This window comes from Theobroma cacao, chromosome 6 (assembly GCF_053813885.1).
Source record: "Theobroma cacao isolate CCN51 chromosome 6, ASM5381388v1, whole genome shotgun sequence".
Lineage (NCBI taxonomy): Eukaryota > Viridiplantae > Streptophyta > Magnoliopsida > Malvales > Malvaceae > Theobroma > Theobroma cacao.
In genome coordinates, this window is record NC_142644.1 from 3,233,692 (window position 1) to 3,251,091 (window position 17,400).

The following is a 17,400-nucleotide window of genomic DNA, read 5'->3' on the forward strand; positions in this document are numbered from 1 at the left end:
CCATTGGAATAGTTATCACTTCTTTAACTCACCTCTACCAAAACAAATTATGCACTTGGTTATAATATTACTACTTCTGAATTGAATGATAAAACAAAGGAAGCACAAAAAACAAAATACTATTACCTATCACCAAAAAAAAAAAAGAGAGAAAAGGAGTGCAAAATTCTATTTCATGTGATTACCTGGTTTAGGGAGATTGCTACATTTGCCAAAAGTGTTTGCAATGTTCTGAGACATTACCTCCAATTTCAGCAGCTTCAAACATACTCTCCTTAGATAATCCGATTGAAATTAGAAATCAATAAGAATTAAGAAGCATAGATTAATTGATGTTCACTTATTTATTGAATTATAAAAGAAAATATAGAAAGATGATCAAGTTTTTCTCCTCTTCATATTGAGAAACCAACACTTTTTTGCCCTTGACAGCATCTGGGATATGCTGCTACAATCAACAAAAATGTGCCAGCATACAAATCATGGACGGCCATAATTTTATGGTTACCTCGTTGCTTGCTGCAATATAAAATTTTCCCTCATATCTTATAGCAATTTCCCAGAGTTCATTTAATGCCTCTTCCCCAGAAAATGGAGCGTGTCTCGTCAACCCATCAAATCTACATATGCAAAGACATTGCATTAGTAACGCTAATGAATAAGTTAAAATCTTGACAATGGAGTAAAAATATATTTACATCTGGTTCACAATTCTTTGTCGCGATTCACTCTGCCATTCGGTTCTCTACTCACCTGTCTCCATGGCGGCAAGCTCCTTACTTGGAAGCTTATGCTACAAGTCACTGGTATTCTTTAATGACTAACAAAAGAAATAGTCACAAATGCTTTAATCAAATTAGATTTTAATAGGAGACAAAACCTAAATTATATCTATGGCTAAACAATTACTTTAAATTATTTTCTTCTTTTGAGAATTATTAAAAAAAAAAAGAAAGGCGTGATCATACCAATATATCATACATAAAACTAAAAAGAAAAAAAAGTAATTTTAGACAAAGCACTAATAAAAATCGAATCCTAGATCTTTATCTTTATATTTATAGGGTAGCTGTTACAAACAAGTAATATCGGAGCTTATTCTTTTCCAATGAGCAAAAGCAAAAACTTCTTGTCTTTCTCACTTGTGGAGTTGTGTTGAGTCACAATCTGATTATCGTATTCCAAAATCTTAGACTCCAAATGCTTTTTTTTTTTGTATTTGTTTTTTAATTAGGAAAATAGGGATTCAAATCCTGATTTTTGAAGTAAGAGGATCATGGATTAATTATTAAATTAAATGTTTAGATATTCTTGTTGTTGGTAATAAATTATTCATTTCGACTATATAAAGATAGTAATTTATATCTCATCTCGTAATGTTTTATTAAAAATTATTATTTACATAAATTGTTTTGAAAAATTGATGTAAAACAAAAACAAAAAATGAATAGAAGATAATTTAAAATATACAAATAATTAAAAAGGTACAACAAATTATAACTTTGTTAGTCTATGTATAGAGGTCGAACCATATATTATGTCATCTAAAAAAATTATGTATTTTGTGCATAATCCTTTTTAAAAATATTATATATTTTTATATCTAAACTTGCATTTTTTTTTGTTTTAATTTTAAAATATAAAAACAAACATAAAAAATGTCAATCGAATTAGGTCCACATTCATCTCAAATAATTATAATAATAATAGCTAATTTAGTCAAGAGGTTCATATCAATACGGTTAGACATTTTCAATAATAATAATGTAAGAATATAATGAAGAAAATCCTTTGAACAATTATGTCAGTTCAAAAAAGTACCTTTGTCCAAACAATTAAGTTTGTTCAAATAATTATATGTTTAAAAAGTTGTGTTTGTACAAAGAAACATCTTTGTTTATAAATAGAATTCTCTAGTTTTCTGAAAATGAATCAATTGAATGATTTGTAATTATTCTCTCCACCATCTTCAAAATTTTTCTTAAATTGTTTCTATATTGTTTGTTGCAAAAAGAAAAGAAAAAAGCTCTAAAAGTTTAATAATTTTGTAATACATCAATAAGTGCTTAATAAATTGAGTTCGTCAATGTAAAACGCAATCAATCATTGGATTTCATTGTATTCACAAAATTTATATGTGAAGGTGAATATAATCTTAAGGATAGTGATATTGATACACGTCTTGAAGTCATCTCATTATTTTTCAGTCCCCTTCGAACAAACCCAAATTCGAATAGTAGCAAATGTTAAAATTTTAAAACGAGTATCGAACCCAAAATCAATTGAAAATAAGTGGAGAAGCTTTTGTTATATTTAAGGTGTCACAACATCCCTAATTTAACTAATCTGAAATTTTTTTATTATCACTTCAATGGCTCCCATCACTTACGAGAATAATGAATTTATCACATGTCATGAATTATGAAAGATGCAACCAATAGAGACAATGCCTGCTTTGGTTGTTACTATGAAATGCATATTAATGCTCTTCTTAAATAAATCATATAGTGTTCTAAAGTAGGAAAAAGTATTACTAATAAATTAAGTTCACAAAAACTCCTTCTCATTCATCTGTACAACGTATAAGCTAAACCATGTACGTATGGTCCTTTTTGTACTTTTACATACGAACTCATTCTTAAAATAAAAATCATCAAAATGCAAAGGAAACTGTGACAAATTACTTATTGGTCCACTTTCTCTTGACACTATGCCATCTTTCTGCAATCTTTAAAACTGGAAAACTTGTTTAGAGAAAGCTAAATATCATTAAGGGGCAAGCAAAAGAACATAATTTCAAATTGAAGAAGACATGCCTGTGTAATCCAAGAGTAGAAACTAAAAACAACCCAAAACTTTTGTATGGCAAAGAAAGAAACCTAGAACCTGGGTTATAACCAAAAAAACAGTCTACAACATTACAACAAAAATGAAACTTTGCTTTCCTGTGTTTGATCAAGGAAGATGAAAAAGATACGAAGAAGAAGAACCAGTTGTCCTACTGTTATTGACTAGATCGTCAAAAGAAACAAAGACTTTGCTCAAGGCCTTAGGCTATCATGTTTCAAGTTTTGGCTGAAATTAGTACCCTAGCTAGCTAGACGAACCAAAAAGCATAAGTTGAGCCGTGAAGTCCATTCTTTTTCCTTTTTCTGCACCCCCTTTCCTGTACTTTTTCTTGGCCAATGTCTTGGTTTTCTTTACTTACTATCAAATTTTGTTTGTCATTGCTCAGTACACTTCATAATAAGAAACACAATCTTTTCCAAACGTTTAATTCATATTTTATCTCTTCTAAAATTAAAAGAAAAAAAGGTTCATTATTTATCACCTTCGTCTGGATTTGATCAAATCAACAAAATCAACGTTCACATCGAAGTTATCTTCGTGGTTGTGAAAATTAGATATGATTTGGCAAACTTAGGATATTGTTCCAGCACATCAAGTTTATCGTTTTCATGGACAACAGCATTTGATGAAGTTTGTTGGCAAGCTATTGACATTGTACATTTCTCATTCCTAATGGAACTTATAGTTCATCTGATTTTGCCATGAAACAGCCCTTGAGTCACTTTTGACTGGCTGCAGGGGCAGACAAAGGTGTCACAATGCAAGGCATGGGAAATTGTCTTTACTGCAGTCAAGGAGCCATAACTCTTTTTCTCTTCGCAGCAACACAAACAGTCCGGGACTGGCTCTCCAGTGTAAGCATCTTGAGTGATATTCTCCTTAGATAATCTGACTGAAAATTCAGATTATTACAACATTGTAGATCTTCAAATTTTTACTTAAAGCAACAGATTAATGAGAGAGAGGCTAACCAAATATTTTCTGTTGTTCATTCTCATAAATTCACTGTGCAATGCATAACTTAAGTGGTATGAGTATGTATGTATGTTATGTTACTTGGAGGGTGAGTATCGAATATGAGTATATGTTGGCTGCAGATAAATTTCTTATATTTGGAAGGTCAAACCTCATCCACAATGACTACTTCATGAAAAATGAAAAGTCTGGGCAACATACTGTGTATGTGCCAGAACATAAACTATGTGATAAGAAGATAACAAAAGAATGAACCAGGAAAAATAAAGAAAGACAGAAACAAATGTTGGCAAACAGCAACATGCACCCACGAGTGAATATATCCACACATATTGACTCAAACGGCATAAACTAGTACATATACAAAAACACCCAAACTATAGAATGCCGGCATTTTGTGATTACCTGACTTGTTGCAACAGCATAAACCTTTTCCTCGAACCTTGCAGCAATCATCCTGATTTCGTTTAATCCCTCTTGGCCATGACATGGCAGGTGCCTTTTGAGTGTATCCATTCTACACATGGAAGGCATTACATTAATAAGTATTTTAAAGTTATTAATCACTTAGACATGGAATATTTAGACTCCATTTATTAATACTTCTGCTTTTTTCTATTTGTCTCTGATCTTCTATTCATCTTTTAATCTTTTGCAAAAAAATCAAAAGTTTTGACCAAACTATAGCTTCATAACAACACATGAAAACCCTTAATAATAAAATTCAATGGTAACACAAAAAGGTAAGATCACCAAAATTTCTACGTAAACTGTGAAAAAATTCAAATAAAAATATAAATAAACACTAATAAATTTCCCTTCAAAGTGGCAATGGATTTTCTAGACTTCAATATACAGAAATGATAGATATGGACATTTAGTTCAAAATTTTATCAATATGGAAAGATTGAATATCATGGGCCTCCACAGATCAACTACTCAGTAGGCAAATATATATGCCGAAAATTTGTGACTCCAACTAATAAAAAAGAAACAAACATGACTTAATTCTGAGTGCTGCATTCAAGCACTTGGAATCACAAACAAAATCTATCATTCAATTATTGAGATGAAGGCACAAGAATTTCTAATTACCATGCCAAATTATTATCTTAATAAATTTGTAACTTAATTTGCCACATTACCTTTTTTTTTTCCTGCCCAAAACATTACAATGTAAAAGGGAATTTAAATTCCTATAATTATGTCAACCAGAAAAAAAAAATCCTATATGGGAAATTAAATTCCCCAAAATTGGTACAAATAGTATAAATGAACAATAAATTTATCTATATATTAGAGAAAAGAAAATTTCATACATCTTGTTGACAATTCTTTGTCGTGACTCAGGTTGCAGCTGCAACTGCCACAACTCCCTCGGATCACCGGTGACGGTGGTAGCCTCTCCACTTGTAGTTGCCTCTGAATTATTTGTATCCATTATATATATCCTAATTCCTAACCCACAACAAAGAAAAGAAAGAAATTGTCAGCAATTATTTTCACTTTTCCTGTGAAAACATTTCCCCAGTAAATTTTTCTTTACACACAAAAAAAAAAAAAGAGAAAGAAGGCTACGAATGCAGCTTTCAAATCCCCAAATCTGAGACTGAAAAATTAAAGAAAACTTTAAATTGTTTTATAAGATCATAATCTCATGGTCTCAATTGTAGAAAAGAGGAAGAATAAAAAAGAATTTAAAATATATAAAAAACAGAAAATTGGCAGAAGAAGAAGAACCTGGCGTCTGTTTGCAGCCTAAGTTGAGTGCAGAAAACTAGAGGACGCGGAGAGACGGAAACTTCCACACAGCGTTACCTTTTTATAACAATTATAGCCTTTTGTTTTTTTTTTTGCAGGAATACCCTCTCAAATTTTGTATATTATCTTTCCCACCCAAAACTTACAACTTTGAATTGCAATTTCTTTATTTAATTTATTTATACTACAAAAGTTACCTAATTTTGGATGATTTTTGTAATGTTTTAAAAAATTCTGAACTATTCAAAAAAATTTAAATATATTTTTATTTTTTATCTATTCAAAAAAATTTTATATTTTTATTTTGAGTCAAATAAATAACATGTCGTAATAGATGGTGATATGACATGTTAATGTAATATGATGACATGGTTTATATTTTTCATCAATCACATCAACACTACGTGAGTGTAAAATGATAAGTGCCATTTTAATTAATAGCATGTTAACCTTTAATTGTGAGGACCTGTTTAGGCAAAAATAAATATATATGAACTTGATTGAACGTAATAAAAGAATAAAAAATTATTTAAATTATTTATGAATAGTTTAGAAATTTTTTAAGTATGATGTTATTTTTAAAAAAAAAATTAAAAATGCTATTTGTGTAGTAATTTAGATATATAGGCTTGATTTCTTAAAATATTTTATTGAAAATTTAATACTTTATTTTATTTGTATTAACTGTTGAAAATATTTTTTTATTGTTAGATCATTTATAGAAAACAGTTTTATCATGACCCATCTTTAATAATTTTTTATCATAACACTATAAGAATATTAACATTCATCAATTATGCAGGACATTCAAAATATTTTTCAACAATAAAAAATTATATATAAATAATATTTACCTTTTTTATTTATTAATTTCTAATCCTATTGTTATACTGGTTAGTTTATTAAGTGAATAAATCATATATTGGAAATTAAAAGAAAAGAGAGATTTTCATGTGTGAAAAACTTATTTTCTACTTTATAATTTTTTTTATTTAATTTGATTTTAATTATTTTGTATTATATTAATGATTGTAGTATTTTAATAAAATAATTATAGTGATATGATATCTATGAATTAATTGAATAAACATAACTAATGATGCTTTGTTGGCAAAAAGTATAATAAATAAAGAGATGAAGAAAAAGGAAAATAATGATACTTTAGTATTTTATTACTTTGTGGAATTGATCCCACAAGAAAGAAAAGACAATATTATTAAATAATAAATAATAAATAATAAATCAATTTTATTAAATTAAATAATAAATTTATAAAATGAAATAAATAAATAAAATAAAAATTATTTTCTGTTATTTAAAAATAAAAAGTAAATGGAAAAGAATAAAAAAGAAATGTGAAAACGTATAAGTCTTCTTATAATTTTATTAATTATTGAAAGACAAAAATGAAGATATAAAAAAAATATTTCATTAAAAATTTGTCATTAAACATTAACACCTTTTTGAGAAAATTTTGTCGTTTAAAAATCTAAATGGACTTTCTGCACATAGGTTAAAAAATATAACACTCGATCACCTTTTTGTTTTAAGCTACAATTCAAGCACCTTAACTCTACTAATGCAATAATAATAATAATAAAACTGAAGAAAAGATGAAGGTAGCAAGGCGAATGTGTACTGCTTGTAAAAACAAACAGAGAAAGGAGAGAAAAACAATGTTTATGTGAAAGATGGAGTTATTCATTATAAACCAAAAGCATTTATAGAAGTTATACAAGGATAACGCCTGTTAACATGATGGACAAGTGTTTTTAACTGAAACATGCATAAAGACACCTCATAAACACTGGTACAACACTCTTAATAACCAGTACAATAAAGCAAAATACATAGTAAAACAAAATGTTAAAGTCAATGCATGCTTTAACTTTAACACGAGGGCTTGGGAGCCCGGTTGAACACCAGTTTCTTGCTGATGTCCAACATTTGCAGCATTTGAGAGAGAGGAAGTGGCTGGAACAGCTTTCTCAGATTCCCCAAGCATAGGGGATGGGGCCAACGGAGTTGATGGTGAAGGAACAACAAAAGGTGAGTTTGCAGATTGCAAAGGGGTTCCAGTTTTTGAGATGGATGTTAGCAGGCTTTGCTGATCAACCTGTGGGGAAGAATGCTGAGGCATCTGGGGAGATGCAGCCTGAAGGAGATGAGGTGAAGAAAAAGGAAATTGAGAACCTGGTTTCAACTGTTGATGGGTATAAGATAGGCGCTGGCCTGCTGGGAGATGTTGTTGAAAGACCCCCGGCTTAAAACCCATCCCCTTTCTCATTTTCATATCATTTACATCATTCATCTGATGCAGCTGTGGCATCTGGTGTGTCTGCAACTGTGTGGGCAGCTGTTGCTTTGCTTGCTGTTGTTGCAGTAGCTGCAGCTTCTGGATATACTGTTGCTGCTGCATCTGGCGCTGTTGATACTGCTGTTTGAGCTGTTGTGACTGCAGCATTTGTAGTTCCTGCTGTTTTAGATGCTGGTGCTGAAGCATGCTGGAATTTGACTGAAGAGGATTCATGTTTTGCTGCAGAACACTTATACCACTTTGTGATGACAAACTGCTGATATTTGCTTGTTGGTAGGTACTCACAGGATTTTGTTGTAAAGGTCCTGGAGCAACCTGCTGCATTGAGCCTAAGGCATTTCCTTGTCCTGAATCCAAATTGGAACCTGGCTGCAGCGAATTTAACATAGTCTGCTGTGCTGTTGAAACCCCAGGTAAAGAAGACAAAGAATTGTGCTGCAAACTTGTCGTATTGTTCGTCTGCATTGTTGGCACAGAACCTTGTATATTTATTGACTCCAACTGAGGGTTCATTTGATTATCATGAGACTGTGTCTGATTAATTTGAGGTTGTGGCTGCTGCATGGAATGCATATGAGGTGGAGGAAGCTGTCCTTGCTGCAGCGTTGAGGCAGGCTTCCTTGGCCTATTGGTATTTATAAAATTTATTATCTGCTTCTCATACGAAGTCAGCTTATCCTTGAAAGTGGGTAAGATATTTGCTTTGGAAACAGTTAAGAAAGTTATAATGCGCTCCAACATGGTCTTGAATAATTTCAACTGCTCAAGCTGGTCTGACTTAGGCTGCTGTGGAAGAGAATCATGCTGGAAAATAGTACACATAAAATTGTATTAACAGACACAAGTAAACTTACAAACCACAATTACACCATATAAGTATAAATGCAACCACTAAACAGTGCCTACAGGAAGGAGATTCAAATAGCAACCCAAAACCAGCATGTAACCAAAAGCTTTCTAACGTGTAGTAGTGAATCCCTATTCTCCAATGTTGTCATGGTGCATGCCTAGGCGCTAAGGCACTAAGGCACAGCACAAATCAAGCAAAGCACCCTGCACCCCTTAAGGCAGGAGCCTTTAATCTGGCCCATGGCTTTTGCGCCTAGGTGCACCCTTTACAAGGCGAAAGGCACAGAAAAAGTGCGCCTAAGTGTCCTTTGGTTTCTTTAGGCTTTAATTTGTTTTGTCAACCACTCTATAAATAGTCAAAACAGGCCAGTTTTAGCTCTATTTCCAGGAAAAAAATTGATATTATAATTGATGCACAGCTTTTTGTTATGGAAGTGAAGGAAACTTGGAACTTTGTTTGATAACATTGGTTATGATAATTCTTGATCTTTGGAACAAATTAGGCAATGTAACGGAGTAAACTCTTTAATGTTTATTAACAAAATCATATATTTTAAGCTTATAAGACACAATACAGAATTTTCTTTGTACCGTATATATAATCATGCGAGGTAAGTGTCCTAGGGCCTTTGACAACATTGCTATTCTCTAAATTCTATTTAGACATACAAGGCAGCAGAGTACAGTGCAGGTTGGTCCCACCGCTCTGTGGAGGTTAGGGAATGAATATAGAAGATTATGTAAAAAGATAACCTACCTGCTGCAATTTGGCAGCGATTTTCTGGTACATCTCATTTAATTCAGGCAAGTATGTCTCTTTCATGGTTTTGATCTGCAACATTAAATCAGAAAACAGAACGGTCAACCAATAATTAAACCACTCAATTTGTCCAAGTCTAATAATTAATGAGAAAAGTAAAAAGATCTTTTCATTTGCTGACAAGCAGAGACTGATTTTAGTTAACAAGTGAAGGAACAAATGCATCAATAAATGATTATTAATGTAGTTAAATCATGCAAGATATCATTGGTCTATTTGACAGTTTGCTTGCTCACCAATATAACGGATCTTTAATTGACCGCTGAAGGCTTTATATAAGCTTTATTTTCTTTCTTCTAAGAACAAGATAAAAGAATTCAAATTCTTATTAACAAACTAATAAGACATTCAAAAATTGTCAGGATTTCTCTCATCAAATTAGTTTCTTAAGTTCCTAATTCTTTTCTTTTATACTTCAGCAGAGAGAAGCATCCCAACATACTCTAATAATCATCTCAAAACCACTTTCCTACACCTCAAAACCTTCTTGAAACCAAATCGTTAGTGTAATATTATCTACAGGAGAATATGTGAAGATAGATTTTACCTTCTGATAGACCTCTTCTTGCCAATCACCACCATTTGCATGTCCTGTTTGAGCAGTGAAATCTAAAGATGCTGAAAAAGATATATAAAACAATGAACATATAAGAAAAATGGAAATTTCTGAGGAAAAAGGGTAAGTAAGGACAACATAATTCAAATGAAATAAAATTGCTCCATACACATAAAGACACATGATTCTGTCGCATATATGTAACAGAACATTAAAATAGATAATTTATGGAGGAAGTATATATCTCAAGCAGAAAACAACCAACTTTCATAGCAAATTAAAGTAAAATCAAATAAACATAGCATAGATGGGAAGATCAAATATAGCTAGATGGGAAGATCAAACAGGGACTGGAATGCAACCAATGACCTATGCCATAAAATTCCATCGGACCCACCATGGGTACAACTGAAATGAATTTGAAGAAACCATGTGTAAACATTTTCAACATGTACATATGAAAAGATTTTATCCCTAATTTCTGCAGCTAACCATGCATATCCAAGTTTGAGGTTACTCGTTAAAAAGTACACTCCCTGCAACACCAAATTTGAATGTCTCTTCCTTTTGGCTTATTCCAAGATGTAAGTCTACTCTATAAAAGTAAGAAATTTGTAATTTTGACTTTCCACTGTGATGAATAAAGAATAACTAGAGTTCAAATGTATTTTTAATTTTTCAAGGCTACTCATAGAATTTCTCAAGTTAAGACCTAATTAAACATTTTCCATCTACAACTAAGACCTTCAGGTGGAATAGGAGCAAATGATTGATAAATAAAGTAAACATGAGAAGGAAGACCTAGAAAAAGTTAACTCTTTGAAGCTATGAGCCTGTTATTCATTGAAAGAGAAATATGATAACAATAACGGTAATTCAAACTAAAGCATTAAAACAATCTATGGCACAAATTAGACTCGAGGAATATAGGGGGCATACGAAACCCTGGGGCATTTGGCATCGTGTTTGGGAGCCAAAAAGCCAGGCAGTTCCTATGATCAACTGATGCAAGCAAAGGGTGCGGCAATTTTGGAGGCACTGGTTTGTTAGCTAAAGACTAATTATACATCTAACCAAGATGTGAGGTCTGAGATTTGTTTTTGACGGGGATAGCATAGCATAAATTCAAGAAAATGTTCTCTTCAATCTCCCCAAGTTGGAAAGGAAACTACTTTTGGAAGTAGTGGAAATGCAACACAAAACAATAGCGTCAACTAAGAAAATGTATAGTGGGTGCATAAGCTAAAAAAAATTTTAAAGGTTTCAAGGATGAAGTGTGCTAGTATCAGAGGAAAAAAAATGCACATATCAGCTAAATGACACAAGATCAGAAAGCAACAAAGCAAAGAACAAGGGTAGGTAACTGCATAGATTCAAAAACATACTTGATGATGTCTCTGGAACAGCTCTTTGTAATTGATACAACTGCTTTTGCTGATCTATCAGATTTTGCGATTGAAGCAAGGGACTTGATGCTTGAAGCCTCTGCTGCATATCTCTTTGGAATTGATTGGGCTGCTGTTGCAAACCCAATTGTTGCTGCAACTGAGTAGACTGAGATTGCATTTGCAACATCAATTGCCGGTGCTGCTGCAGTGGCGGCTGCTGGGATGTCTGTCCTTGAGTTGGTAACAAACTAGGTGCACTCTGCTGCGTTTGTTGGAGTGGAACCTTAGCCTGGGATAGCATGTGTAAAGATTGCTGATTAGTTTGCATGCTTGAGTTGCCCGACTTGGTTCCAATCAACTGCTGCTGATGTATATTCGAGAGATTGTTTTGTTGAGCCATTAACTGCTGCTGCTGTTGCTGTTGCTGCAGGTTTGAAAGATTATTAGGGTGGCCAAGCAATCTCTGCTGCTGCATGTCCCCAATGCTGTTTTGTTGACCAATTAACTGAGTCTGCTGTATATTTGCATCATTTGTCTGTTGTCCCATTACGTGTGGCTGCTGGGGCTGTGGCTGTGGAGGCTGCTGGTGCTGCTGAGGCATCATTGACTGCTGTGTCATTGGTGTTTGTTGTTGATGAATACCAGCACTGGCTGCCTGTTGTGGCTGTTGCTGCTGTCTAAGGACTGACTGTTGATGCTGCTGAAGCATGGACTGGGTTGACTGTTGTAGAGAAGATTGCTGATTCTGTTGAAGACCAGGAAGAGGAGTTGATTGCATTGCAGATGGCTGCATGGTGGATGATGTTTGCATACCAGATTGCAACTGAGTAGGCGGTAACAGGTTTTGCTGCTGCTGTTGCTGCATGTGAGACTGCATAAGTGACAGTTGGAGATTTCCCTGTTGCGTCATAAGTTGATGTTGTAGCTGCTGATGGTATAGCTGCTGCTGCTGCTGCTGTTGCTGTTGCGGATGCACCTGTTGCCTTCCTTGCATTTGCCTCTGCTGATTGGCAAAAATATTGGAAGGCATCCCTTGCCCCAGTGAGTTCTGCATAGTTCCAGACATGTTCTGCATGTTGGAATTCTGGCCAACAACATTAGGTATAGGATTCTGGGTTAGACCAGAGACAGGAGGCATTCCATATTGTAAACCAGCAGAACTTTGAACTCCAGCAGATGTCATGTTATTTGGAACATTCTGGGGCAACAGTTGTTGACGTGTTTGTGACTGATTACTTTGTAGTGGGATAGGAATTGATTGCCCTTGACTGTGAACTTGGTTCTGCATGGCCTGAGAACCTACCCAAGATTCTTATATTCAGAAAGAGAAGTTGGGAACAAACCCACAAGAACTGAATTGAAGAACATTTAGAACAAGACAAACAACAAAAATACCAAAACAGTAACTAATTCATTTAAAAAGAGAACTAGACTTAAAACATGTGAGTGCAATTGAACCATACCCTGAGGAAGAAAAAAATGATACAATTATTCCTAGCACAAGCAGGGGTGCATACAATGCTGAAAGACTTCAATTATGGAAACAGCAAATGTGGCTCTCTTTGGGTGCTCATCATATCTATCAAATTAAAACACCTCCACCCCACCAAAACAAAACTTAACCCGCCTGGTTAAAGTATTACTACTGCTACACTTGAATAAGGGAATAAAAGGGATAAAGTTCAGGGAATTTTCATTAGACTAGCCACTGAACATGTTGTAAGTTAAACAATTCTACATGTAAAAGAACAGAAAGGACATGTAAATGGAAACTATCCTGCTCCTACAATACATCGAAGCAAAATGCCATTTCCTGCTATTACCTGGATCAGGAGGTTTGCTGTTAGTCCCAGTGTTTGGTATAGTATTCTGACACTTGGTCTCCATTGTAAGCATCTTCAAGGATATTCTCCTTAGATAATCAGACTGAATATAGAATCCATAACACCATTAGAATAAATAAGTTGTACTTTATTATTCGAATACAAGACAAGATTATCAAAAATGTTATATGGCCCATGCTTAATATTTGAGTTAGCATTAAGCATTTTCCTTTTTTCCTCTCTCCCTTCTCTCTTTCCTCGCTGGAAATCTTTCTCATGGATTTCCAATGTAATTGACAAGGTAAGGAGCCTTGGTCTATGCATGTCTATGCATATGAATAGGAAAAAAGGAGACACACAGAAACACACACAACGCAAACAGACTAAATATTGGTAACAACAAGCTACGTGCACAAAGTCATGAAATGCACAAATATTGATACAAACACCATGCATCCAAAGCACGTTAAGGAATGCAGCATCGCTTGATTACCTGGCTGCTTGCAGCCGTAAAAATCTTTTCCTCAAACCTTACAGCAATTTTCCTGAGTTCATTTAAACCTTCTTGGCCAGAAAATGGAAGGTGCCTCTTCATTGTATCCGTTCTACATATGCAAGGCATTTCACAAGTTAGTGACACACAAATATCAAAATTTTAAAAATAGCTTGTAAGAATCTTCAATTGGTAAATAAGTCAATGCTAAGAATGCAAGTTATCAGGTTAGTAAATTATTTACATAACATCAAATGAAATTTAACCAAGATATAAACTGAACACCAACAAATTTTCCCTTTAACTTGTTCAGGACTGTCTACATTTCAATACCCCGAAGCCACCACATTGGAATTTAATAAAAGTTCTCAACTAACAACCTAAAATCTCAAAACGCGCATCAATAAAAGTCTATACTTCTAAGACAGTCCACATACTGCAAACACCTGAGTGCAAACTACCTGAGAAAAGAAAGACCTAATGCAAACTACCTAAATTATGTGATTATGTCATGTGACACAGGTGCGTGCCAATTTCCATACTGGATGTGTACTAAGGATATCTTAGGCACATATAAGAGGGATGGTCACTTCAACTAACAAACTAGTCTTCTGAGTTTAAACCAAGTCCTCTGGCAAGCGGTATCAAAGTCACCTAGGGAGTAATATCACATGGACTTACGGGTACTACGACGGAGGACCATATGGGTGTGGATCCCTCGACAAGGACATCAGGGATTGGCCTAGAGAACTGTCATGTGGCGCAAGTGTGCTGAGACACACAACTGATGTGTACTAGGAACATCTTGGACATATATAGAGGGATGGTTAGCTCACCTGTAAGGACAGTCTCTTGGGTTGAGGCCCAAGGTCTATGATAGTTTTACTATGTATCCCAAACAAATTCAAATGATGTGCATCCATCACTTGGGTCACATTGAATGAGGTAAGAAGTGCCAAGCTTACAAGGAACCCAAAATCTAAAAACAAAATGCATCTTTATTCAATCACTAAAATTCATTAAATGATGGCGCCAAGAATGCCACATAAAGTTGGACCCAATAGCTTAGCCACATCAGCTTACAGATATGTGGCCCGTACAAAGTGCCCAAACTCTGGGTTAGAGCAAGCTTTGATTCTCAAGCCATATATTTACGAAACAAAGAAACTGCTTGGAATAGGAAATAAGGTTTTATTGATGGTATTGTTTGGTTATTAACAATAACTAAGACTATGAAGACATGCCACAGAATCTACAATAAATTAAGTGCAACAAGTATATTTAACAAATAATAATACCATAAAACTCACTTACATCTTGTTGACAATCCTTTGTCGTGAATCAGCCTGCAACTGGGTTCTCCAATCACCTGTGTCCATTGTGGGCTCTCCACTGGGAGGAGTAGGCCTCCAGTTACTGTTATCCATCAATTCCTAACAACACCAAATGAGAAGAGTACAGTCACAAACACTTGCAAATAAAATCTTTTTGTTATAAACAAAAGAAAGTGAAAAAGAAAAACTAGTAAATTTGGAAACAGAAGTTACTACTCAATATGCAAAATATTCGACAAATTTCTTTTCGATAAATGCTTCCCTTCCCCATCTTCAGTTTCTATCTCTTAATAACTCAAATAAAGCATGTAATTTTTTAAAATCTCTCTATAGTTTTCCTCATAGATAGCAAAAATCATAAATTTATACATACGAGAAGGAATTTTTTTGTAATATTGTAACCTAAATTTGACACTACAAATCATTCGCTGCATCAGTTTAGCTCTTACAAAACACAGGACATTTTACTACACATGCATAGACACCGCAAAACCATGATTGAACATTATCTTTCAATATGTAAGCCACAATTTCGCACACTTGGATGTCTATTTGGTTGATTCAGTAATATTACTAACCAACCTTTCTTTGCAAGGCTGTTTAAGATTCTGTCTTTTCTTTCTCTCTGTGCTAGGCCATTGGTTATAAGCCAAAGGAGAACTGTAACTTACTAAAAAGCTACTTCTTTCACTAGTTGACCAGCTAATCACTGACAAGCAATGATCATATTCAACGAATTGCTAATGAGGATTAATTGTTAGTTTGCTTCTGAGAATGCTACCTAGACTCATGATTATGAAAAAGTTGAGCCCTCTAACTGGAACCAAAACTGTTCTAGCTAAATATATTTGGATGACCTAAATCCTTGATTTTTCACCAATAAAATCAAACCCCTTAATTTGAATTTCATCATAAAATTATTAAATGAAAACAATATAAAAGATAATTACAAATATGAACAGAATCAATGATATAAACCATACCTAATAGAAATAATTTACTTTGAAGGGTTGTTTCATTATTGGGTATCCAAATATAAAATCAAACTTTCTAATTGTTTTTCAGATCAAAAAAAAAAAAAAATTAAGAAACTATAAAGTCAATTACGTGGTGATATTCTTAAAAGGAAAATCAAATTTTTATTACTACAAGTCAAAAAACATAGTCCCAGGTAAAATTTTCAAGGAAATTACGAGACCAGAATCGTAAAACCTAAAAAAAGAAAGAATTGAAATTTTACCTCAACGAAGAGCTCCCAATTCCAAAAGAGAGATCCGCTTCGAAAATTCGTCAAATATTTTTTCAAATTCCAAATCCCTCGATTGAATTAAAGCTACGCCGCAGGTTCTCTTGCCCTCTATTACAAAATAAATAAATAAATAAATAAAGAATTTTAAAAACTATCTTTTTTACGATTTTATGGCTTTTCAAAATAATTATGCATAAAAAAAGATTTAAAATTTTTGCTTTGTTTTCTTTAAGGATGATCGGTGGCTTCTCGTTCTCGTTCTTTGTTTTCTTTTTGCTTTTATTGGGTACCTAATACTCTCGGATAAATAAACAAAATTAGAATAAAGAAAATAAGGAAAATCACCTGAGCTTCGCTAGGTTGAAAAGAAAGCGAGAGAAAACCAAGGGAAATGGAACTGAGAACAGAGAAAAAAAGAATAGACGAGAAGAAGCCAAAGACGGTCAGGTGTTAGACCAAAGTGAATTGGAAAGACTTTTCTGGCACGTTTGGTACGGGGAATATGTTATTCCCCTCTATTTCCAACCAATTCCTTTGGTTTAAAAGTTATTCGAAGAATAGAAATTCATCAAGAATCAATATTTTTTAAAATAGAAAAAAAGTCTACTTTAAATATTTTCGATTCTCTCCTTAGTTTTATCTATTTCATAAATCATGAAATAGTTTTGAAATATTTAATAATTAAAATATCTTTATTAGATTTACAAAATTACAACTTAATCCATATAAAAAAATTTTTTCTGCTCATTTTCCTTTTTTCTTTCTCTTTCTTCTCATGTTCTTTCTTCTCTCATTCTCTCTCTAAGTGGCATTCAACATCAGAGATGACGTTGGTGGCGACAGCGACGACGATGATAATTTCATGTCTGAATATGGTCAGACAAGATTTAAACAAAGATCCAGCCAGATTTGGTCGCGGGAAGCACCGAATTTGGTGCTTTCCGATCAGATCCCACAATTGGATCTAACACTCCACGACCAGATC

At 33.5% G+C, this 17,400-nt stretch overlaps 2 protein-coding genes across 2 annotated transcripts; both read right to left on the reverse strand.

Moving 5' to 3' along the window:
* Positions 1 to 3,391: 3,391 nt before the first annotated feature.
* Positions 3,392 to 5,631, reverse strand: LOC18595359 (mediator of RNA polymerase II transcription subunit 15a-like protein). Its single transcript, XM_007023272.3, has 4 exons — positions 5,566 to 5,631; positions 5,145 to 5,283; positions 4,231 to 4,342; positions 3,392 to 3,742 (listed from the first exon to the last, which is right to left on the reverse strand). Exons 2-4 carry the CDS (start codon positions 5,264 to 5,266, stop codon positions 3,641 to 3,643), a joined length of 336 nt encoding a protein of 111 aa, XP_007023334.2. The 5' UTR covers positions 5,267 to 5,283; positions 5,566 to 5,631; the 3' UTR covers positions 3,392 to 3,640.
* Positions 5,632 to 7,265: 1,634 nt separating this feature from the next.
* Positions 7,266 to 16,920, reverse strand: LOC18595360 (mediator of RNA polymerase II transcription subunit 15a-like). The gene is made up of 9 exons (XM_018123100.2): positions 16,761 to 16,920; positions 16,407 to 16,523; positions 15,147 to 15,265; positions 13,833 to 13,944; positions 13,340 to 13,442; positions 11,514 to 12,815; positions 10,120 to 10,190; positions 9,510 to 9,584; positions 7,266 to 8,707 (listed from the first exon to the last, which is right to left on the reverse strand). The coding sequence occupies exons 3-9, from the start codon at positions 15,257 to 15,259 to the stop codon at positions 7,385 to 7,387; spliced, it is 3,099 nt and encodes a 1,032-aa protein (XP_017978589.1). The 5' UTR covers positions 15,260 to 15,265; positions 16,407 to 16,523; positions 16,761 to 16,920; the 3' UTR covers positions 7,266 to 7,384.
* Between the last annotated feature and the right edge of the window lie 480 nt (positions 16,921 to 17,400).

Coding starts and splice junctions, on each gene's coding strand:
- LOC18595359 (XM_007023272.3), bottom strand. CDS start 5,266: ATGGATACAAATAATTCAGAGGCAACTACAAGTGGAGAGGCTACCACC. Junction 4,343..5,144: donor CAAAGAATTGTCAACAAGAT/GTATGAAATTTT, acceptor TTCCATGTGTAG/AATGGATACACTCAAAAGGC. Junction 3,743..4,230: donor ATGCTGTTGCAACAAGTCAG/GTAATCACAAAA, acceptor CTGAATTTTCAG/TCAGATTATCTAAGGAGAAT.
- LOC18595360 (XM_018123100.2), bottom strand. CDS start 15,259: ATGGATAACAGTAACTGGAGGCCTACTCCTCCCAGTGGAGAGCCCACA. Junction 13,443..13,832: donor TTACGGCTGCAAGCAGCCAG/GTAATCAAGCGA, acceptor TTCTATATTCAG/TCTGATTATCTAAGGAGAAT. Junction 10,191..11,513: donor TGTTCCAGAGACATCATCAA/GTATGTTTTTGA, acceptor TATCTTTTTCAG/CATCTTTAGATTTCACTGCT.